Here is a 25,902-nt window from a genome sequence, read left to right as displayed (position 1 = left end):
GAAAAAGCTTGTTTGTTTAAACCAGAGACAGTGACATAATTTCTATAATCTTACCATCTTCTGCTCCTTCCCTATAATCCTCCTCTGAGAGTACCCATTTTTTTTTTTATCTTTATGACTTTTCTCTTCTCCCAGTTACCCACTGTAGTGGACAATCTCTGCCAGGTGTCATTAATGACTTTCTAATTCTTGTTCTAAACAATGCCATACTACATAGAGGGTCCCAGATATAAGCTGTCCATTGGTTCTAGTGTAACCCCTTATGCCCTCTAGCTAATAGAAATAGTTCATGATAACAGAATATTAAAATAAAGTCAGGTGGGGCTTAACTAGAGTTAATAGAGTCCAGCTTAATGGCAAAGGCTAGTTTCTCATTTTTGTAACCACACAAACCATTTATTTGTTTCTGACCAGTTTGATCCTTACAAAATGCAGCTAAGGAAATAAACACCTAGGATTGAACACTCTTGTGAATTATGGGACACAGGAGAAGCATATATGCTGGGGAGAAGCAAAGTGGCACACTTTTTCCTAAAAACGAAATATAAGGTGGCTAATCTGCAAATGGTTAATAAGGTTTTCGACTCCTATAAAAATTTCAGGCTATCAACAATCAATATAAAAAAGTGATGCTACTGAACCACTAGCAGTTCACCTTGACTTTCCTGTTTAATTTTCCCTCTTTACCAATAGCCATTTTGTCATCTCAACAATTTGACCTTGTCCATGTTAAAGCCAAATCATGGTAATTTTTCACTTCTAGTTCAATGATGAAATTTAGAATGTCTATAAGAAAAGTATAATAATACCTTCTACGGGGGAAGGATCTGGTCCTGCTTTTTCAAAGTTTATTACCACCCCACTTTGCACTTTCTGTACCAAGGACTCCAGACATTGATTAAGCATTCTTGGAGAACATACAGAGTATGAACGGCCTGAGATAAAAAGAATAAAGTTAGTTGCAGAAATTTCTACCTTCAGCAAGACAGAACCATAGTGAGGTTTCTGATACTATTAACAAAAGTTCAATGGTAAAGTCTGACTTTATTTCATGATCTTATGGAAAAATGAAGAAAACTAGTTATTTTTAATCAACCAACAATTCCATTTTATGAGAGTATGTAAACTTTTTCTTCTAAATATAGGTATACAGAAAATAGAAATTTGGTCTGAACAAACAACAATGAAAAAAATCGCATTATATACTTATATATGTAGTATATATGCATATTATATAAGATATAACTTAAAATGCATTTATAAAATTATCTCCCAACTGTTACCTATTTATCTTTCATACACATACACAACATCTCATAACTAACCTTCAAAATCTTACTCCTGCTCAACAAAAATATTATCACTAAGATTAATGCTAAGCACATGGCAGATAATCAATAATTATTTAATTGGTCTGATGGAAATTATTGCATATTTTAAACATTTGCACTTTAACAAATAGATGGTAGCATGGGCTTTTCTGAATTTCATCTGGTTTGCGTAGTTGGGAATTAACCTATCTTCAATGAATTTCCCTTTTGTATATTTTAACCTATAGGATTTTTAGTACAAAGCATTTAAAATGCTAGTGGTTAAGACAAAATACTAGTGAAAAGATCTCTTAAACAGGGATTTTCAATAAATATATCTAGAGCTGTGTTATCCCATACTGTAATCATCAGCCACATATGGCTACTGAGAACTTGAAATATGACTAGTCCAAATTTAGATGTATACTAACCATAAAATATACACCTGATTTTGTAACGTTAATAGGAAAAATGTAAACTATTTCAATAATTTTTAAATATCATTTTCATGTTGAAATATTTTTATTTATTGACTTAAAAGATATTAAAATTAATTTCACCTTTTAAGTGACCACTATAATATTTATGATTACATATGTAACTTGTATCATATTTCTCTCATAGGTGTTGATCCAAACCAATGCTGAAAACCTTCAAACATCTTACAATGTTATCTGCAATAAGCTCACTATGAAAACAGTCCTACTCTTTTTTCTGATTCCATCAATTATTTCCAAATACAGTTATATGATTATATTTGACCTATCAAATTACTCATATCACTTTATACTTAACATGTGATTTGCGAAAGGCTACTCAGAAAAGAAAACATTAGGCAGTAGTAGGATTCAAATCCTCAGAGTCAGCTCTACTTAGAAAAACAAGTATCATATAACAAACAACTTACCTGTATGCAATAATAATAGTCGTAATCATAAAAATACCTACCAATTACTGAGTGTCTACATGCCTGGCACTATTCTACTTACTTTATCATATTATTTTTTTTAATCCTAACCACAACTGTATGGGTTACTTTCTTCATTTTATAAGTGAGAAAACTAAAGCACAGAGGTTAATTTATCCAAATTAATAACAGCAGTAGAGCCAAGAGTCAAACCCTTACAGGTTATTGGAAACTTTAATCTGGGTATACTCTTTTCCCTGGAAATCATGATGTTAATTTGAAATTAGTATTTTAAAAAGAATGCCTAAATGGAACCACACTTATTTGAAAGAATTGGCAGATTAAAATATTTTTGAGTCAAACATATATAAAGCAATATATAGAAAGGCTGATCATCTTAATACACAAAGTATTTAGAAGATTATATAAAGGCTGAATATCTTATTTCATTAAATTTAAGCATATTCCTAAGAAGTCATAAAAAAAAAACAAAAGTTTCTAAAGTGTAATTGTAGCAACTCTCTCTGCTCTTCTAACCTGTGTCATCATCGGTTGATTAGAAAAATATGAGTAAATGAGTTATAATCTTAGTATAAAATAGAATTACAAAGATACTTTATTAAAATTAAAGAAAAAGCTAATAAACTTAAGTTTCCTGGCAAGTAATAAAAATCCATTAATTCCTTTGAAAGTTAAAGAGGAAATAGGAAATTTTGGCATCTTTACAAAGTAAGCCTATATCCTATGTAATATTTCTTTTATTCTCTAGATCAAAACTCATCTCTTGTACTGTACAACCCTTTGTATTGAAGCAATAAGTTTCTAGGATCACTGCTTATGTTTGTGAGACAAGCAAACACCTCACAGTCAAGAAGCTGGCTCACTTATTGTTGTGTAGAGTCCACAAAAACATCAAACTAAATAAAGTGAGTCTAAAGGCAAAAGTGAAAAAAAATATTCTCCCACAGAAGCCTACTATACCAGCATTTTAGTCAAATGGAAAAGAGATAAAAAGAATATTTCCAGTAAGTTGAGCAACAGTCCTTGTAGAGGCTAAGAAGGTTAAACTGATTTACTCTACAATCTTACACAATTTTTGTAAAATGCTTCTACCATCATCTCCATTGAGCATTTTTTGACTTGATAGCCCTGTACCGCCTCCAAACCTGCTTCTCCCTGGTGTGCCACCTCAGTCCATGTCATAGCCATTTACCTCCAATATTCGGGTCATCCTTGATTCATTCTTCCCTCACTGCCTTCATCCTTAGTTCCCCTTTGCATCAGACCACCTCTCACCACCCACAAACCCAGCACTTTAGACCAAAGTACTGTCATCTCTTAACCAGCCTCTCTGTTTCTATTCTTGCCACTTTACGCTATATTCTCATCCAACAGCTGAAGTGATCTTTCAGATAAAGAAATCAGATGTCACCTCCTATATAAAAAGCCCCCAGTGCTTCTCGTCATATTTGGAAATAAACAATATTTATTATAGCCTAAAAGGTTATTCGATATTTGTCCTTTGCCTACTGCCCTAAACCCACCTGTTTACTCTCTACTTCACATCAGCCTTCCTGCCGCTCACCAGAATACAGAGTGTGTTCCTTCCCTTACTACATCTCTCTGTATGGTTTACTCCATTATTCAGATCTTTGCTCGAATGTTAAGTAGACTTACTGTGAGGGATCATTTTACGATATATAAAATATCCAATCATTATTCTATATACTTGAAACTAATACGCTGTAGGTCAGTTCTACCTCAATAAAGATTCAGTGAACATGCTGTAACAATACTTTTAGAGAGATTAATATTTTTAAGACACAACTAAGATTGATTTAATCCCTATTAAAACAAGCGGCTTTACCTTTAAGGTTAGAGATATACAAATGTAATTTATAAAATAAATGTTGTTGGGGCACCTGGGTGGCTCAGTTGGTTGGGCAACTGACTTCAGCTCAGGTCATGATCTCACAGGTCGTGAGTTCGAGCCCCGCGTCGGGCTCTGCGCTGACAGCTCGGAGCCTGGAGCCTGCTTCGGATTCTGTGTCTCCCCCTCTCTCTGCCCCTCCCCTGCTCATGCTCCGTGTCTCTCGGTCTCTCAACAATAAATAAACGTTAAAAAAAAAAAAATCTCTTAAAAAAATAAATAAATGTTTTATTTCTTTAAACAAGTATAATAATCTCCGAGGATAACTAATATATTAAATTGATTCAAACTAGGAGGGGTAAGCGTATCTTTTAGGTTTATGGCTTAAAAAAAAAAAAGTCACCTCCTCAAAAGACCTTCTAAGAACACTCATTCTCTGCCTCAAGTTATTCTCTACACCCTTACCCTACATTTTCTTCATAGTAAGTAGCACTCTCCAATAGTGTTTATTCATTTTATGATTTTATCTATCACACAGTCCAAAAAAGTAGCCTTTGCTTATTATTGTTCCTGCTGTATTTCCAGCACCAAGAACAGTTATATAGAGTGGATACTCATTCATTAGCTGATAATAAAAGAAAATTGCTTATAATGACAATTATATAATTTTTTTAAAGTACACATAGAAAACATAACAAAATACTAATGATTTTGGCAACACAGGCACATTTCTTTCCAACTTTTCCTTAGTAAACAAGAATTATTCTATGAAGGCAAAATAAATGAACATACACTACTCTTACCATTAAGTTTAAAAATGCACAGGAATTGTTAGTAGTGATTATATATCTGGATAGTGCAATACTAGTGGGTTTAACTTTTCTGTTTTCTACTTTTCTAGTGCCTTATCCTCAAAACTTTTGTTAGTAAAACTTTTGTTTTAAAATAATAAAAAAGGAATACGTATTATTCAGATCTATGAAAAGGTGAGTGGCATTTGAGCAGCTTCTCATTATTGCTATAGCAAGAGCATGAAAAGAGGCAAATAAACCACTACATCAGGAGACATTCAGGATATGTATTTGGGGAAGCTTTTCCTGACCAAGGTTTCTGGGTCATTGAAAGATATTACCAAGGGTGACTTCATCTGGAGATGTTCCTTTCAAAGAATAAGCAGAATAGCTTTAGTACATTACTGCCAAAGGCAAGGATATTAACCACTACATGATCTCTCAGGTTCACTGCAGACCCTCTCTGCTTATACCACTCACTTCATTTCACACTCTGAATATTCTTGATTCTAGAAGACCAAAGTTACAGTACATATAGTCCCATAACTTTATCCTAATTCTGAGTAAATAATATATAGTAAAAAATTTTCCAATGCAAAAGTGTTAATTACAGCTTCAAGGACTTCAATCTGTTAATTAAAAACTAGAACTAAAAAAAAAATTATATTATCTATCTACCTATCTATGTATAGAGATAGATAGATAGATAGATAGATCAGGATTTTAGCAAGTAAGTCAGTTCAAGGCTAAAAACTAAACTTTTCTGAATACAAATGTGAATCTACCCATAGAACAATTGGGGCTGTCACTGAAAAATATTATTCATGCACAAGGAATTGTTAGCAGTGAATTTTCACATTTCGATAGACAGGTTTTCCCTTTAAGTTGTATGTATATAACTTTTTTTTTTAATATAAATTAAACTGAAAGAATTATAAGAGTTCACCAGAAAGTACTTCTATAAATAAGAACATTTAATAATGTGAAAACAACTTCCTAATTATCTACTTGACATATCTGTGTAGGGTACCTGTTTTGTCTGTGAATTTTGCAGATTTCCAAACTCCCCACAGAATTGAAGGAAGGTACCTAAAATGTTAATTAAATCTCCTATTTTCCTTTAAACTGATACAGCTGGCTATGACTGTGTCTGGAGACTAATAATGTCACAGGCCTCTGACACAGGTGAAATAGTGGTATGCCAGACCTGGACATTTTAGTATCAAATTCCTTAGGTGAGAACTAAAATGCTCCATGAAAGCAAGAATACCGTTGCCTGTCATACTCACTACTGAAGTCTGAAAGCATAAGATAGTGTTTCATACACAGTAGACACTCAATACCTATCGGTATGAATTTAACCCACCTGCTGACCAATTCCACATTACAGAAGTTCTGAGTCTGCTACATATTTTCTTTCAAGAGTATCATTACTGTTCACTTAACACAGGGACCAGATGGGTAAGACCTCGCTACCTGGTCCTCTAACCTGCTATCCAGCTTTCTCTTTGCCTCTAGGGAAAACAGCACTTAACCAGGCATTGATCATTATATGGTTGATGAGATGATTCTCAAAATTCTCTGCATTTTTCACAGAAAATAATTCTGCCACACTTGTAAATACTGGTAATCTTTATAGAGAAGAAAAAAAGTTTAACAACTTCAAATACCAGCACTTTCTATATGGGTAGAGAAAAAGACCACTCATTTCAGATCCAATAGTATTAAACCCCATTCAAATCAGATCGCAGACATTCATCAATGGATTTTTAAAACCATGTAGGTCTACTAATTCCTACCATTAGCGTGTTGAACGACAACATGGAGTTTTTGAAATGTGCATTTTAAAACATTCAGACAAACTCTGCCTTAACTCACTGGATTACTGCCAGGAGAAAAACTTACCGCCTGTCACTTCACACATTGGTGTGATCGCAGAGTCATCTAAAGGCACACCTGTCAACTGTTCTGATTCTACTGACATGGTGCCAGGCAACCGCAACACTAGTGCAAAGAGTCTCTGATCCCAACGAAAAGGTTCCTTGGTCAATTCACTTCCAGGCAAAGGAGAATTAAGAGGTAAATGAAGCTGAAAATAAGGGGGGAAAAAGGTAAGATTTCCACATGATGTTTTTCTCAAAAGGCCACATTAATTACATGTATATTAAAACTATGTATCACGAGTCTCCTATCACTCAAAAAACAAGCTCAAAAACAAAAGCTTATACAGATACAGCTAAAATAAGCACATGAGACATAGTTACTTCATTCTCCTAAGTTTTTACTCTAAAGACCTCGATTGAAAAAAATCTGTTACTGTAATGCTTTCCAGATTTCCATTCAACTGACCACCAAGTGCTGGACTGCTTCCAAATAAATCATTTCATTTAATCATTAAAACAAGCCTATCACAAATATCTTATTATTCCTGTTTTCTAGATTAAAACAATGTCTTGCAGAGAGTAAGTGATTTGGCCACCTGGGTCCAAGTCACTGTTTTTTCTATTACACCACAGCAGCCTCAAACATCTCCAGTTAATAATTTTAATTATGCTCTATTTGTGACAAAACATACATTCCCCAAAGCACCTGCATAAAAGTAAATTTTGTCACTCTAATTACATGTTAAATGTATTAAAGATAATGATTCTTCCCACATCTGAGTAAAGGTAGAGGGTTTTTATTTCTCCATGTGTTTTTTAATAGATGTGTTTTCCCAACCCCATCAGACCTGCTAAAATAGAATCTAGGATTCTTCAGAATCTTCAAAAGCTTTGAAGTAATTCTAATGGGCACCTCTGCACCAAAAGAGTAATAGAGTACCAAGAGAATCCACACATTAATCTTAGAGTAACTAAATGGGGACAACCAGACAGAATATGTATCAAGAAGTGACCCAATAGCAAGTGCGTAACACTGAAAGGAAAGAAAAGGGGAAAGGGAAAACTAGGCTGAACCTAATCAAGCCTTTCATTCTAAATACCAGTTTACAGGGACTACTGGGGAAAGGGGATCAAGTTAAATACCACCCCAAGAAGCAAGAAGTCAAAGCCAGCAAGTGGGACAACCTACAGGGCAGAGGAGGACCTGATTTCTCCAATAAATCAATGGCCTGAAAACGCAAAGAGTGGGGAGTGGGGAGAGCTGGTGGAATATTATAGCTAAAATGAAGCAATCAAAAGCAAAGATTTTCGAGACAATTGGGGAAATTTGGAATAATATTACTGGAATTATTAATTTTTTAAGTGTGAAAATGACATGGTGCTTAGGGAAAAAAATCTTTATTACTTATATAATTTATAGAAAAATAAAGCCTGGGATCAGCATACTCAGGATTTATTTAGAGTTTTCTCTAAAATACAGAAAACACTTAATTTTTTAATTTTTTCTTAATGTTTTATTTTTGACAGAGAGACAGTACGAGCAGGGGAGGGGCAGAGAGAGAGGGAGACACAAAATTCAAAGAAGGCTCCGGGCTCTGACCCATCAGCACAGAACCTGAGCGGGACTCAAACTCCCAAACCACGAGATCATGACCTGAGCCAAAGTTGGACATTTAACCGACTGAGCCACCCAGGGGCCCCCAGAAAACACTTTAAATCAACACCTCTAAATTAACTGCCAAAGTTTATACTGCTTTGGTCATACAGTGAACCTAATTGTATTGTTTACAGCCTTTCTATTTCTTAACAAAGAAGATTTCTAATCTTGATAAATTAGGAATTTAAGTCATTCTACACTGACTTAAGACTCAAGTTTCTTCATGAGTTACATTAAACCATTAAAAAAAAAAAATCAGATTCTATTCTAGGAAGAGAATTCCTAGTGAAGCCCTGCTAAACTGGCACCTCTCTCCGAAAGGTTCATGCCAAGAGAATATGCTGCAGGATCAAAATCAGCCAAGGTTTTGTGACCATGGCCAGGAGTCATGAGCTTTTCCTCTGGCACTGATCCTACTTAAAGCAGAAGTCAGTGGCAGTAAGGAATGTTGAAGAAATCTGGGCCAGGATGTTCTGTGATGAAGGTTCCCTAACCTCAAAGGCTCCGTGATTCTCGGAAAACAGTTCAGGAACTCCAAGCCCTTGCTAATATTACCACACTGCCAAGAAGACAAAGAGGAAAAGCCTATTTCTATCAGCTCCTTTACTCCAGACGAGTTACCTCTGTACCTGGGAAGCACAACGATTTGGTGCTTGGTCATTTTCTCTCTAAGATCACAAAAACATCAAAGCACAAGTGGCACTGGAGGAAGAGGGTTTTGAACTGTTAACAGAATTACTCTGGATGTCATGAATACATGGAATTGTCTCAAGAATCCAGTGGATAACAGCACTGCACAGACCTCATATATAAGCAGCAGATAGCACACTGACAGACCACAAACTATATACACATACACACGAAACTCATCAGGTAATAATCTCTCTCCCTCTCTTCCTGCCCCTCCACACACACACACACACACACAAATCAGATAATGATAAGCATCTACAAGGGAGACAATACACAACGAAATAACTGGCCTTTGTAGAATGCCAGATCTGGAATTTATTTCAAATACATAAATCAAACAACTAAGAATGGTCATAACCATATTTTATACATAGTTATATTAATTGTATAAACTTGTCAAATTTTTATTCATTTTTCTATTTATCATTTCCCCTTCCCCATATCACAACTACCCTTTCTCATCAACAAAGAAGAGGGATAAAAAAGCCCCTATAGCTGAAATGTGCTAGTAAAACTGGAAGGAGCGATGGCAGGCAAACAGGGACAGGACAAAGGGCCTGAAGGAAAAATATTCTTAGGAAGGTTGAATTACTCCAAAGCTAAAGTCTACAGCTGAAATTCTAGCAATGTGTTAAAATCACAAATGGAGGTCTCTCTCAATATATGGACTTTGAGAATCAAGGCAAATTGCACATAAATCAAGAAAAATGTTAAAATTAACCATAAAAAATGTACAAAATTATGAACAGGTTATTTCCCAACAGTGAAAAATGGGGGGGGGGGGGACCCTGAGAAAATCCATATGGCCACATAACACAAATTACAATACTGAGGAGATACCATTTCACACCCATCGTATTAGCAAAATTTTGAAGGCTGACAAAAGTGATGACAAGTATATACAGCAATGGGAACTTTCCATCACTCCTACATACAATCATTTTGCAAAATAATTTGATAATATCTGGTAAGCTAAAGTTGAGCTTACACTAGGACCCACTAATCCCACTTCTAGTTATACGTCTTAGAGAAACTCTCATATATTTTTACAAGAAGCCATGTAAAAGAATACTGTCTACAACATTATTTGAAACAGGAAAACAGGAAACAACCTAGAAGTCCAGTAAAGGAATCAATAAATAAACTGTGGTCTGTTTATAAACCACAGTTGAAATGAATAAATGAGACCTCTAAGATCCAATATGAATAGATCTCAAAACAATATTTTTTAATATAAAATACATACAATTCATGCATGCATACGTAAAATAACATAAATCATGTATGGACAGCCTGATATATTTTCACAAGTTGAATGTCCTTGTGTAATTAGCATTTATATCAAGAAACAGAACCTTACTAATTTATGCCCCCTCCAGTCATTATCCCTCTCCCATTGATCAGTTTTTCTTGATTTTGAACTTTATATAAATGGAATTATAGAATATGGTCTCTCTGGTTTATAGCTCCTTCCATTCAATATTATGGGGGTGAGATTCATACTGCTGCATATAAGTGTAGATCATTCATTCCCACTGCCATATAGTGTGTGAGTCCGAGAGAGAGACAGAAGGAAAGAGGGATAGAGAGAGAATATGTACTGGAATTTATCTACTTTTTTGTTGATAAGCACTTAGGTTGTTTCTAGTTTGGGTATATTATAAACAGTACAACTATGAAATTAAAGCATGTATTTATGAAAAACATTAAGTATGCATTTCTGTTGGTATATACCTAGGAGCAAAGGTGCTCTTTTGTGAAGTGCCTGTTAATGTCTTCTGTCTACTTTTTAAAAATTGAGTTACCTGCCTTTTTTTATTGATTTGAAAAATTATTAATATATTCTGAATGAGTTCCTTGTTAGATATACATATTGTAAAGATCTTCTCCCACTTTGTGACCTCTTTGACTATTCTAGTGGTAGCTTTTTATAAATTTATTATAAGATCTTATTTTTATTAAGTTATATCTTAATATCTTATTTTTCTTCCATAGTTAGCACTTGTTGTGCCCTCAAAGATCATGAAAATGTTCTTCTATTTCCTAAAAGCTTTATTATTTTACCACTTACATTGACACCTGAAATACACCTGGAATTGAGTTTGTTATATAAGGTAGAAATGAAGGTGGATTTTTTTTTTCTCAAATGGATATCCAAATGACATGCTACTGAAAAGAACATCTTTTCTCTGCTGTTCCAAAATACCATCTTGTTCTTACATTGGGCGACACTACAAGTGTGAGTCTATTTGTGAATCAAAACAGTATCAGATGAAAAGAAAGCAAGATGCAAAATGGCATACATAGAAAAGCATTTGTATGCACTGTTAAACAAGTACTTCGCCTTTTTTACATATGTTTAACATGTGCATGTAGCAAAAGAAATAAAAATGAACTAAAAAGCTACAGACAAAATTCATGATGGGGTGGGGATGAGGAAGAGGGAAGAAAGTTAACACTGAGTACAATGTTCTTTCATTCACTAAATTTTTAAAATTTTTTTAAGATTTTTATTTTGAGAACACATCATTATTGAATCATAATCAATAATAATTATGGAAACCATAATCTACATTTTTAAAAATCAAGTGTTGACATTATCAACAATAGCCAAACTATGGAAAGAGCCCAAGTGTCATCGAGTGATGAATGGATAAGGAAGATGTGTTATATCTATACAATGGAATATTACTCAGCCATCAAAAAGAATGAAATCTTGCCATTTGCAATGACGTGGATGGAGCTAGAGTGTATGATGGTAAACAATATTAGTCAGAAAAAGTCAAATACCATATGATTTCACTCATATGTGGAGTTTAAGAAACAAAACAGATGAACATAGAAGAGGGGTGAGAGAGAGAGAGAAACAAACCATAAGAAGCTCACAAACTGAGGGTTGATAGAGGGGGTGGTTGGGGGATGGGTGAGATAAGTATTAAGGAGGCCACTTGTAATGAGCACTGGGTGTTGTAAGTGATGAATCACTGAATTCTCCTGAAACCAATATTGCACCATATGCTAACTAACTAGAATTTAAATTAAAAATTGAATAAGTAGTCCCATTATCACAGAATAGGAAAAAAATAAAAATCAAGTGTTGAAATATCCATATTTAAAAAAACTAATTAAATGGAAAAAAACTTTAATTATGAAAATAAGTACTTTTAGAAAAAAAATTTGAAGCATCCATTTAAAAATCTAGTGAATTTAAGCCACTAATCAGTATATCTTATAAACAATTTATATTGTTTTTACAAAGCGTCCTATGCTTTTCCCCTAGTTACTCTTTTATCCAATGGAGAGAGATAGCAATATACTCTCTCCCTTTTGCTGTTCTCTCCCAATTCTCAAATACATGAGAATAACAATAAAAATACACAATAATTAATAGCTAGCATATTGAGCACTTACTATGTGCCAAACACCATTCTATGGGCTTTTCATATAATATTTATAACAAAACAACACGGTAGGTACTATTACTATCCCTGCTGTAGAGATAAGTTGTAATATAAAATTCCATGTCAAGAGAAATCAGCTTGGAGAATACATACTCAAATAATCCCTGCTGTATAATCAAGTTGAGAGCATCTAAGGACTGCAAGTTTTAAGAATTGGATAAATCATGCTCAATTTAACAATACAATAATTTTTCCATAATCATGGTATTGGTCTTTATTAGGGTCTTCATAAAATTATACTTGGCAAATTTCAGTCTAATGGACTAACAAAGAAAATTATTGTTTATACTAACAAAGTTTTATTTTTACTTGTATACAATTGAGGTTTTCTATATTATTTTAAATGATTCATTTCACTGATACCACCATTACAGACATTTTTGTAATTATCTTGGTAGCTGACAGAAAAGAAAACAGAACTCCAACTTAAATTTAGGAAGACTGCTCTATTTCCCCTCTTTCCTTTGGAGATCTATCTTCCTGCCTTGCCTGCCTTTTCACCTCTGAATCTTTCCTGAACTTCTTATTTAAAAAGAACACAATTTATTTCTCCATAGATATAAAAAGTCAAGGGCAGGGGCACCTGGGTGGCTCAGTCGGCTAGGCATCCAATTCTTGACTTCAGCTCAGGTCATGATCTCACAGTTCGTGAGTTCAAGTCCCATGTCGGGCTCTGTGCTGACTGTGAGGAGCCTGCTTGAGGTTCCCTCTCTCTCCACCCCTTCCCCTCAAATAAGTAAACTCACCAAAAAAAAAAGTTAAAAAAATAAAAGTAAAAGGCAGATTAGGTAGGTGATAGTTCATCATTAGTCCTGCTCAAACTTCGTTATAAAAGTACAATTTGTCCTTTATTCAACTGTTTTGTGTTTGATCACAGGTCAGACCGTAATTATTTGTGACTGTGCTAAGAATAGACTAAGGCTTAACTTCGCACTGAGCACCTACTAAAGCATGGCACTGTGTCAAGATTTAATAAGAACTATACCAAAGCCAAATAATATTTGAGACATTTTAGCTGGCTCACCTTAAGAAAAACTACTATAAAACCTCAGATAACCAGAATTCTTACACATTACTACTTATTCTTTAAACGTGCAGAATGTAAAAAATAAAAGTTAACAGTAAAAGAAGATAAAACATTTATTGTTAAAACATCTTTAATTCAGGAATCAAGCAGATCTTCCCGGCACACAGCCTAACTGGCTCCTGGATGAGGACCACACCAGAGCCGACGACGAGAGCCGAGACTGACGAATCTGTACCAACACTTAGGTGGTTTCCCCTTGCACTTACTTAGATATTCTGCCGCCTGGTCCTGTTACTGAAGTAATTCAAATAATATTTCCCACCTTATGTTTTAATAACCTATTTACCAATCTCACCAGTTTGAGAGAGGGCAGGGTCAGGGATCTTATTCTTTTCTGTGTCCCCCACCCCCCATCATAGTACTTGTCCAATGAAATCAATGAGGTCCTACAGCCTAAGGAAAAGCACAAGAATAAGGGGGACGGAGTGAGGGCAGCAATGAGAACCCGAGCACCTCCGAGTCCTGCCAATAGGAAGACCTGTACTCCCCCCACCGCAACGCACTTATGGATGGAGATGAAGACACACAACACAGACTCTATGATAATGTTTGTGGTGGGTCACAGAGCCAAGGAGTCTCACCTCCAAGGCTGGAAAGATGATTCTCTTGCCATGTATGTACTTAATCTCTATGACCCTTGTATGTGCTCACACAGAAAGGACACAAAGACATGAGCTGCAAAACCTGTGTGGCACCTACAGCAGGGGATGGAGAAACAACCATTCCATATGTTGAAGACATAAGTACTCCACCTAACTTAGTGTACAATACTCATAATGAGAATTTACATATGGACATACTTCACTGAGGCCTACACAGAATATAACCACCAAATTCTTGCCTTATTCAGAAATACAAAGACCGTGACCATGTATCATTTCTTGCAAAATTTTTTGATCTCACACTCCAAGAGTAAAGTACAAGGGAGAGAAACTGAAGATTTTAAGAAAGCCTTTAAGAATGAGTAAGGTTTTAATATGGGGGAGACAGGAACAACATTCAGGGAAAGTGAGCACGTGGGGGAAGAAACCAGAAACATTCAGGAAATTAGAGACGATTTTGGGTCAAGTTTAGAGGAAATATAAAGGAATGAAAAGAACTTTTTCTTCAACTGCTAGTCATTCCCTAGTCTCTTCAGTCCACTAAAACAATTCTCACACTAAGTCACCCATGATCTTTTTCTTTTTTTGGGTCATTGTGGTAAATGACAAGTGTGGAAAGCGTGCCAGTCCTGAGTCTTAACAGGCCTCACAGTTTCACTATCACCCTCTCGGGAGCCAGCCACCACATGAAGAAGCTTGAACTAGACCACTGACTAATGAGACATCACGTGGAGATAGAAGCCACAGGGACAAGCAGCAAAGTGCCCAGGCAACAGCGAGAACCAAGGCCCCAGACTTAGGAAAACACCATCTTCAGTGTTCCAGCCCCAGTTACGCACCCAGCTGAATGAAGTCAACCCACAGAATCTTGAGAATAATAAACTGTTGTTTCAAGCCTCTAAAATGTATGATGATTTGTTACACAGAAATAGATAATGGTGCCATTAAATCTAGTGGAGAGTTTTCACATTTAGCTTCCCCCCACCAGCATTCAAAAAACTATTTACAACTCTTTAGAAAGACACTCTTCCTTTCCCTTTCACGCTAGAATATTCTCCTGGTTTTCCTCCTCTGGCTGTTCTTCCGTCTTCCTCCCTCACCCACAACCCAGACTAAACCTCCAATACCATTAAATGCAACAGATCCTCAAGGCTTAGTTTTAAGCCTTGGCCAATTTATACTCTAAACCCTCAACCCACCTACCCACAGCTTCGTTTACTATCTATACTCTGATAATATTAAACATTTTCAGATGCCCAGCCTAGATCTTTCTTCTGAGCACCAAATATTCTTCTGTCTACTTAACCACCTTCCCCTTGAATGGGGAACTCAACATGTTCAAAACTGAACTCGTGATTTTCCTCCACCCAAAATGATACTCTTTCAACATTTCCTAGCTCAATGAATGGTACCATAATCTCTCCAATATTGCCAAGGAGTCAATTCCCTCTTCCTTACATCTTCAAATGTACTATGTGTAAGCAAATTTGGTTGATTTAACCTTCTAACTACCTCTGAAAATGACTGCTTCTTTCTATCTCTTCCACCATCACCAAGTTCCTTGGCCAAGCTATTGGCAGAACTGATGCAACAAAGCCTAAATGGTCTTCCAACATCCATTTGTCTTCCTCGCCTCCACTGAGTACCTCCAAATAAAACCCTTGGATGGCCTCCTATTGCTTTTATACTGTAATAACATTACTTGCCATTGCTTCAAAGCCCCTTATATGGTCAAGCCCAAGCTTCTTTTCCATTTTATACAATGATCCCTTTTCTTTAACGCTCTAAGTCACATTAGTCTTTTCTAGCCTTGTTCTCAAAACATATTCCCTTTGGGAAAAGAGTCTTTGTACAGTCCCCCCACCTGATATGATCACCTTTCCCACTTTTTGCGTAGTAAATCTTACTCACCTCTTCAGATCTTAACTTTCCATGACCTCCTTGACTAGAACTAGTGTGCCCTTATTGTAAGCTCTTATGGCACATTCTTCTCTTCTTTGCAGGATATATTCTTGCAATTTTACTTTTATCTGTGCGATATTTTTATTAATGTTTGTCTTCTCAACTAGACCAATGGGGGGTCGGGGGGGAGGGCAGAGCTCCTGCTTGTTTTTTACTCATCATGTGATCCTCAGAACCTAGCACAGTGTCTGGTTCATAGAAGAAACTCAATAAATATGGCTGAATGAATAAATGATGTATGGATAAGTAAGGCGACTGGCTAAACTGTGAAGGGTCCTAATCTAGTAGACGATAGAAAGCAATAAAACATTTTGAACAATAGAATAATGCACTCAAGTGGTGTGCTTTAGAATAATTACTGCCATGGTATGACAGATTGAAAAAAATAAAAAATTAGGAAGCTAATGTAATAGTTTAAGAAAAGCACCAGGGTGACTGATGGCAAAAGGAATAGGAACAAGAGGAAGAAACAAGTTAATGAAAGCAAAAAAAAAGCAAGAGACTGATATAAAAAACAATTATAGATGAAAAAATATACAATATGTTATGTCCTAAGGCCATGACACTTTCTCTACCTCTGCTATTAAAGTGATGATTTAACATGCTCAAAATCACCAGAGTACTTAATATATAAAGCATAATTTTGTCAAACTACAAAACTAAATTTCAAATACACACACAACCAGAAAAGAATATTTTTCTTAAAAGATGTACAATAACATAAAACTACTCAAAACTGTTAAATACTGTCTCAAATTATAAAGAATTCAACATTAAAACTATAATCAATTATAAAGTATTAGGTCAGAAGTTTAATTTAAAAGCATGTTGGTAAAGAAACCTTAAAAAATAGTAAAAGCTTTCTGAATCATTATGAGGGTCATTATTTTCTAGGTAACTGAGAACACCTAATACTTCAAGTATGAAAAGTTTTCAAAAAACTTTCTACACTAAGTTATGTATATCCTTATCTTCTGGAAACAGACTGTACCCCCTAAAAATAATAAACTTTTCAAGAAGCAGAAAAAAAAAAATTTAAAGACATCTTGTTCATACCAAATGCTGCCCCAAGTCACACAGGAAGTTAACAGCCTGACAATTCATCACTTGCTAAACTCTGTACCAGATTTTCAATTAAATCTCCTGCTTAAATCATCTCATTCAGTCCTCCAACACACCTATTACTTATAACTTATGATTCTAAGGCCTATCATCAATTTAACATATTTCTTTGGTTCCGCAAAAGTTAACATTAAATGTGTATAAAAATTTCCCCCAACAACAGCACACAATTATCTATACAGCTCCATGACCCTTTCTTCTTCCAATACCACTAAGTTTGAGTTTCAGGATCATATAGTTTGAGTCTGTGTCTTCTCCATCCTGGGTCTAGAGGTTCTTCTGAATCCCTTTTGGCTTTTAGAAATTAAGCAGAACATCAGTCGTTTTTTATAGCCTGTTTAGCTCCTTCAGTTTAACCTTTAGTTTAACCTTTAGTTGAAGAGTATAATTCAAAGACTACCAGTGTTTCATCTGCATTTCCATTTGATTATTATCTCCATTTCAATTATAAGTTACGAGATGATACAATGCCTCTCTTTAAGAAGTTGACTTTGGCCAAATGTTTGATTTCTCAGTAACAGTTCTTCATAATCAGGGAAAGTTTTACTTTCAGAAGTCTGCAATTCTAACTGCCTTTCTTTGCCTCACCTATTTATTGCATGCCTATTCCATGGATCATGTTTTTTCTCACTTCAGTGTTAATTCACCATACGGCAATAAGTTCTCTAAAAATTTTTAAGCAGGAATTAGGAAGCCAAATTTCTGTTAAACTTCTGTGAAACTTCTCATTAAAAATACATAACAATCAGATGTAATATATGAACTGTGTTTGGATTCTGATTCAAATAACTGTCAACATTTGTGAGACAATTAGGGAAACTGGGATATAGACTAGATATTAGACTCTATTATTGATTGGACCCCTTATAATTTTTGGTAAGCTATAAATTAATTAAAAGTAATTTAACTTAATTATTTAAAACTTAAAATTAAATTTAAGGGCCCCTGGATGGCTCAGTGGGTAGAGCCATGTGACTCTTGATCTTAGGGCCGGGAGTTCAAGCCCCACATTGGGCTAGAGTTTACTTAAAAAAAAAAAAAGATTAAATTTAAATTTAACAAAATGTCAAAATATATTTAAGTTTCATTTGGAGTATGGAACATTGCTGATGTATACAGACAGATACATTTTGCTGTCCTTAGATGTTAAAAGAGACATACAGAAGTTTTTATGAATGAAATGATAGTGTTTGGAATTTGCTTTAAAATATTCCCACCAAAAATGTGTATGGGGGGCGGGTAGGAGCAGAACAGATAAAAACAAGACCAACAAAATGTGTGTAACAATTGAAGCTGGGTAAGGGTTCTTGATGTTTATTTTATTTTCCTTATTTGTATATATGTTTGAAAGCTCCACAGTAAAAGTTTTTAAAACTCTGGATATATGTGAATAAACACAATTAAAAATGCAAGTAATTAGAGCACCTGGGTGGCTCAGTCAGTTAAGCATTTGACTTCAGCTCAGGTCATGATCTCACGGTTTGTGAGTTTGAGCCCCACATCGGGCTCTCTGCAGTCAGTGCGAACCTGCTTTGGATCCTCTGTCTGCCTCTCTCTCTCTGCCCCTCCTCTGCGTACTCTCTCTCTCTCAAAAATAAATAAACATTTAAAAATTTAATTTTTTAATGCAAATTAAGACTTTATGAAAAGAAAATGAGAATGGGAAGGAAATCTTACCTTCCTTTAGTAGCTCTTCTGTAAATATATTAGCCAAACGTTCATGTTAAACTGAAACATTTTAACTCTTTTAAGTAGAATATAAAAAATTCACCTAGGTGCTGACAGCTCAGAGCCTGGAGCCTGCTTCAGATTCTGTACCTCCTTCTCTCTCTGCCCCTCCCCCACTCATACTCTGTCTCTCTCAAAAATAAACATTAAAAAAATTTTTTTTTTAAATTTCACATGACATGAGGTGCTAGCAAAGCAAATAAGCAAACAGTTCAGCCTGAATGAGACCTCAATGACCCACACCTATGCCTAAAACATGCACTGAGGTAGGCATGACCAGATACGAGTCCATCACTTGTTACCTCCCTGCTGAAAAAGCCAACACATTTCTCCTGATTTCAGAAAAGCTGAAGAGGGTAGGGAATGGGTAGACAATGTTTCTTAGAATCAAAGAAATATGGAATTATCATTTGGAGGTGGGAGGAGGGTAAGGAAACCCTGATACAAAGAGATGGACACATGTGTCCAAGTTACTGCAGGTTTAGGAAAAAACAAGATTTAAACCCACAATCTCCCATTTTGCTATATCTTTGTTATTTATTGGATTCCCATCTAATGTTTACACTGTGCCATATACTGTCACCTTACTAAAATCTGTTTTTCTGTCTGACTTTATAGCAAATAATTCAGAATGCTGCTTTCTGGGTTCCTGTGTTTGCTTACTTACATCACAACTTTTGTGTATCAGCTTTCTAATCTTTACAATATATAACAAGGTTACACTCAGACACATATATACATACACATAAACAATGTTGGTTTACAGCAAAAATTAATAACTCACGGGGCCCCTGGGTGGCTCAGTCTTGGGCGTCTTCGGCTCAGCTCATGATCTCATGGTTTGTGAGTTCCAGCCCCGCATCGGGGCTGACAGCTCAGAGCCTGGAGCCTGCTTCGGGTTCTGTGTCTCATTCTCTCTCTGCCCCTCCCCCACTTGTGCTCTGTCTCTGTCTCTCAAAAATAAATAAATGTAAAAAAAAAAATTTTTTTTTAGGGGCACCCGGGTGGCTCAGTCGGTTAAGCATTCAACTTCGGCTCAGGTCATGATCTCATGGCTCATGAGTTCGAGCCCCGCGTCGGGCTCTGTGCTGGCAGCTCAGAGCTTGGAGCCTGCTTCAGATTCTGTGTCCCTCTCTGTCTGCCCCTCTCCCAACTTGTGTTCTGTCCCTCTCTCTCTCTCTCAAAAATAAATAAACATTAAAAAATTTTAAAAATATATTTTTTTAATAATTCACTATAAAATTTAAAGTCATGATGATCTGAACATATGCATTAAAAACAGACAAAATTCAATACCTATTCATGATTAAAAAATAATAATAACTCAGCAAACTGGGAACAAAAGAGAACTTCCACAATCTGATAAAAGGAACATACCAAAAACCTACAGTTAACATCACACTTACATGGTAAAAGGTTTCACTCCCCACCCCATCTCCCAAGATAAGGAACAAGGCAAAGATGTCCATCCTCACTGCTTCTACCAGTACATTTAGGCAAGAAAAGGAAATAAAAAGCAATCAGATACGGAAAAAGTAAAGTAAAACTGTCCATATTCACAAACAACATGATTCTGTATGCTAAAAAATCTAGAAAAAGCTACTACATGGTATGTGAATTTAGGAAAGTCAGAGATTACAAGGTCAAAATACAAAAATCAACTGCATTTCTATGTGCTAGCAACAATCAGAAATTGAAAGCAAAAAGGCCAATTAACAATAGCATCAAAATATATAAAAATTACATATATGTAAACTACATATATGAAAAGTACAAACACTGCCAAGAAAAATTAGCCTTAAAAATTCTGAGAGATATACCATCTCCATGGATTAGAATAACTAATAATGTAAGGTGTCGACTTTTTCCAAAGTAACTTTACAGATTCAGTGTAATTCCAACGTTTTTATTTATTTTTGGGACAGAGAGAGACAGAGCATGAACGGGGGAGGGGCAGAGAGAGAGGGAGACACAGAATCCGAAACAGGCTCCAGGCTCTGAGCCATCAGCCCAGAGCCTGACGCGGGGCTCGAACTCACGGACCGCGAGATCGTGACCTGGCTGAAGTCGGACGCTTAACCGACTGCACCACCCAGGCGCCCCAGATTCAGTGTAATTCCAATCAAAACTACAGCAGGTGGGGCAGCTGGCTGGCTCAGTCAGTAGTCAAGCATGGGACTCTTGATTTGGGGGTCATTAAGTTAAAGCCCTCCGGTGGGCATACAGCTTACTTAAAAAACAACTGTGGTAGGCTTTCTTGTAAAAATTATCAAGCTACTTCTAAAATGATATGGAAATTCAAAACACCTGGAATACACAGAACAATTTTGGGGGAAAAAAAAAAAGCTGGAGACTTTAACTGACCTGTAGACTTATAAAACCAATAGACTAGACAGTGTTGTACTGGCAAGAGACAGACACAAAAATCAAAATAGAATAGAAAGCTCAGAAACAGACACAAGTGGCCAACTGATTTTCAACAAAGATGCCACAACAACGCAATGGGGAAAGGATTATCCTTTTAACAAATGGTACTGACACAATTAGCTAATGACGTGTCAAAAAATGAAATCTCAATACTTTCCTCCCATGAGACATAAAAATTCTAAATGAATCATGACTCTGAAAGTAAGAGCTTACACCATAAAACTCCTTGAAGAAAATATAGGGAAAAATCTTAGTAACACTGGGCTAGACAAAAATTTCTGTAACAGGACACAGAAAGCACAAACTATGAAAGAAAAAATTAATTTAAAACATTTGCTCTTCAAAAGACACTGTAAAAGGCAAGACATAGATTAATAGGAAATATTTGAAAAACATGTATCCAATAAAGGACATGTATCGAGAATATGTAAAAGATTCTTAAAATTCAGTACTAACAACACAATCCAATAAAAAATGGGCAAAGGTTATGAACACTCACTTCACCAAAGAAGATATACAGATGACATATAAATATACGAGAAGATGTTCAACACCATTAGTCCTGAGGGAATGCAAACTAAAACGAAAATGAAATTCCACTACACACCCGCTATGTTGTCTAAAATTTAAAAGACTGAAAAAATTCAAGTGTTGGAAGGATGTAGAGCAACTAGAACTCCCGTATATTACTGGCAGGAATGCAAAAGTAGTACAGCCACCCCAGTGAACAGTTTGGCAGTTTCTTATAAAGTTCCATATACACTTAGCATATCACCCACCAGCTATACTCCTATGTATATGCCTAAGAGAAGTGAAAACTTATGTCCACAGAAGGACCTATACGCCAAGTACGCAGTGGCTTTATTCATAACGATCAAAATAAATGGAAAAACCTAAATGTTCTATCTAGTGACTGAATGAGCAAACTGCAGTATAGCTAGACACTGGACTATTACCTGACGATAAAAAGGAACAAACCACTGACACAGGAAGCTGTGTGGATGCATCTCAACAGCATTATGCTAAGTGAAAGAAAGCAAGACCCAACAGACTATGTATACTCATGCGTCCACTTATGTGACATTCTAGAAAAGGTAAAACTAGATAGATAGACGGAGATAGACAGATAGACAGTCAGATACAGTGACAGAAAGCAGATCAGTTGTTTCCAGGAAATGACGACAGAAATTAACTGCAAAGGGGCATGGCGCAACAAAATGTTTTTGGAGTTATAAGACATATTTTACATCATAACTGTTGTTGACACAATGTTTATTTACTTCTGTCAAAACTCATGTTTTATACTTGAAAGTACTAAACTTATACTGCATATAAATTATGGCTAAACAAAAAGGACAATAAAAACAACAACAAAGTAAACAGAAACCAATACAAACAGTGTACCATATCCAGTGGCACAAAAAAAAAAAAAAAATGGGCAAGTGGCAAAAATCTGCAGAGAATTAAAAGTTCCTGATTTCAAAGAAATTGGATCAATTAGTAGTAGTTCCCAAGCTATGGCAGAGCTAAGAATAAGGCAACACTTATGAAGTAACTGCAGAAAAATAATATACATATATAATCAAATGCTAAATTTTGCGGTATTTATAAGTGCTGTAAAAATCATTCATGGTATGAATATCAACTGAGTAGCTACTCTATGCCAGGCACTGGGGTTACTGTGGTAAACAAAAGGAACACACATTACCTGTAACTAGAGATTATGCTAAAGGCTATGAGGAAAAAGGGCTTTTGTTTTTTTAAAGGTCAAAACAAAATCTTAGGCTCCAGTCTTAACTAATGGAGATCACACCCACTGGTTAGTCTCTTGTCTTGATAAGTTTCTAAATATTTCTATATCCCCCTAAGACCCTGTCTTTCCTGACAGCATCAGCGTCGCCTTCCCTGTCTTCTCTGGCCTCTACGAGAATTAGAAGCTCTCCTTTTTGTACTGTAATAGAAAATAATAAAAACAGTAACATTTCTTAAGCTCTTATTATCTCATTTAATTATTACAACAACCATGAGATATAGTTATTATTGTCCCCGTCTTAAAAGCTGAGGAAACTAAAGCTTCAAACAAGAGAGAATTAGGTTACATCTTTAATGTAGGATTCCAGGTCTGGAGCAAAAATGCACAAGATAAACCTAGAACAAACTGTCATACTAGAAAGTAGTTTCGAAAGCTTTTAAAATAAAATTAATTTCTTTAACATACATCTTATTTCAGAAACTGCTAACTGCTTCTTAAGATCTAATCTCTCTTCCTTCTAATCAAAACCCCCAAATTTTAGCTAGACACATAGCCACCCAAGCAGAGATTACATGCTTTGTTCTGCCTCACTAAGTATGGTCAAGTTCTGGTTGATGGACTTTGCTTGGAGCTGCTACATACAAGTTTTACGTCACGCTCACATTAGGTGGCTGCCTGCCCTCCATATTCTTTACTCCTTCCCACAGGGTGAAATTCATTTGTAGCACTGAACTAGGTAGAGTACATTGTTAAACCAGTTACCAACTCTACACATAAAAGCAAAGACAAAACAAAAAAGGAGAAGGAACCTAGGACTTAGACACAGTTTGGAGCAAAACCACCCTACCTCCCACACCACTAACCACTTCTGTCTTTGATGTGAGAGAAAAGTTTTCCATCTTTTTAAAGCCACTGTTACTTTTGTCCAATCACAGGAGCTGAACCAATACCCTAAAAAATAAACTTGCCAGAAGATTTTCAGAATTCTTGAAGGTTCAACTGGATGCCTGTCAGTTTGTTTGCTTTGTTGCAGAACATGCAGAGAGGCACAAAATGTGTACTAAAGGCAGAGAAGCACACGTTCTAAACCAAATTAATGATAAATGCCTTTGTGATTTAATAAATAGAAAGCTGGCACCTCCAGGATCAAGTCCCACTCTAATGCCAATTACTCAGATTTGCTCAGATAATATGGATGAAAAAAAGCTTCAAATAAAATGTTAACATTTTTGGTGAATCTGAGTATTTCTTAAATTTCATTCCGCAAATAGAACACAGCCTTAGTTCTTCCTCAGAACAAATAGTAACAACAACAAACCCACATAACTAGGATTAGGCCCTTAAGTTTCATTTCAGTTTCCTCCTTCCCAGTAAATGTAGGAATAGTTCTAAGACTCAAAACTTAGTCCTCCAACTTCCTTTTTATCCCTAAGGTTTTACCCTTCAACAGTTATAACCCTCAATTCTTTTTCTGATTATTTCCATGAACAGTTGAACAGCCAAAGATACCAAAACTGAAATTATCTGGTTGAGAAAAAGGTATATGCAAGAAATCTACTATCCCAGGATTTGCTGCTTAGGATTAAAGAACCAATACACTCTGTTGCAGCATCTTTAGATTTCTTCCCAGTATGAGAGTTTTATTAACGAGGAAAGGTTTACTAAATGCCACTGAATTATGCAAATTTCATCTCAGTAAAACAATATACAAACTTTAGCACAAGCCAAGCCCTTTACCAATCCAGTTAAGGAAAACTCCAAGAAAGAACAAAGATGGAAGAAGGACAGAAAAGATAAATAAGAATAATGAGGATAACAGTAACGGATAAATTCAGAAGTCAGAAGAGAGACACAGATGGGAAAAAAATATATCAAAGAAATAAGTTAAAAGATAGGAGTTTCCAAACTGAAAGACGTGTGATAGGCCACCACAAAATCTAGTGGCAACAGAAGCTTACAAGTAACAGAATGAATATAAACTGGGGTAAGAGTGATAAGAATTAAGCCCCAGAAGTACAGAGAAAAAAAAGTACAGAGAAAAAAATGTGACTAAATGCCTAAAAGCTTTATAGAAGGTAGCATTTGCCCAGTGTCTCAACAAATACTGAGTACATTTTGGGAAGAGAGAGGTAGGAAGAGATAGGAAGCACCCCAGAATCATGGAACAGGCACCGGTAAATAAAGTGTGATGGACTCAATGAACAACATTTTGGTGTTGGTGAAGCACTCAGATGCAATGTAAACCAAATAAAGCATGGGGAAAGTTGGGATCAAATCATAAAGGGCCTTTTATACCTGGTAAAGGGAGTACAGATATCCCAAGGTAGGAAACAAAAGGAAAAGGGAAAATGCCCAAGTGCTTAGCATCAAAACTCAATGAGAAAGATAAAGGTGGCTGGGGGCGGCAACATGGGAGAAAGGGGACAATAGGTACAAACTTCCAATTATAAAATAAAGAAGTCAGAGAGCTGTCATATACAGCATGGTAACTACTGTTAATACTGTATTGCATATTTGATAGTTGCTAAGAGAGTAGATCTTGAAAGCTCTCAACACAAGAAAAAAATTTTTCTGTGTAGTAATTAATGTTAACTAGACTTATTGGAGTGATCATTTCATAATATATACAAAATATCAAATCATTATGTT

General features: G+C 35.7%; 1 protein-coding gene across 3 annotated transcripts in view; it reads right to left on the bottom strand.

Moving 5' to 3' along the window:
* The window catches only part of LOC115510275 (integrator complex subunit 6), an 88,440-nt gene that overhangs the window by 27,217 nt on the left and 35,321 nt on the right, over window positions 1–25,902 (bottom strand). For all 3 annotated transcript variants that reach the window (XM_030309943.2, XM_030309934.2, XM_030309954.1), the window contains 2 exons: window positions 6,784–6,967; window positions 810–935 (listed from right to left, as the gene is read on the bottom strand). In XM_030309943.2, coding sequence (XP_030165803.1) covers window positions 810–935; window positions 6,784–6,862 — 205 coding nt within the window. In that variant the 5' untranslated portion in view covers window positions 6,863–6,967. The remainder of the gene's footprint in view (window positions 1–809; window positions 936–6,783; window positions 6,968–25,902) is intronic.

Source organism: Lynx canadensis, chromosome A1, assembly GCF_007474595.2.
Source record: "Lynx canadensis isolate LIC74 chromosome A1, mLynCan4.pri.v2, whole genome shotgun sequence".
Classification (NCBI taxonomy): Eukaryota; Metazoa; Chordata; class Mammalia; order Carnivora; family Felidae; genus Lynx; species Lynx canadensis.
The sequence above is the reverse complement of the archived record's forward strand: the minus strand, read 5'-3'. Positions and strand labels throughout refer to the sequence as shown.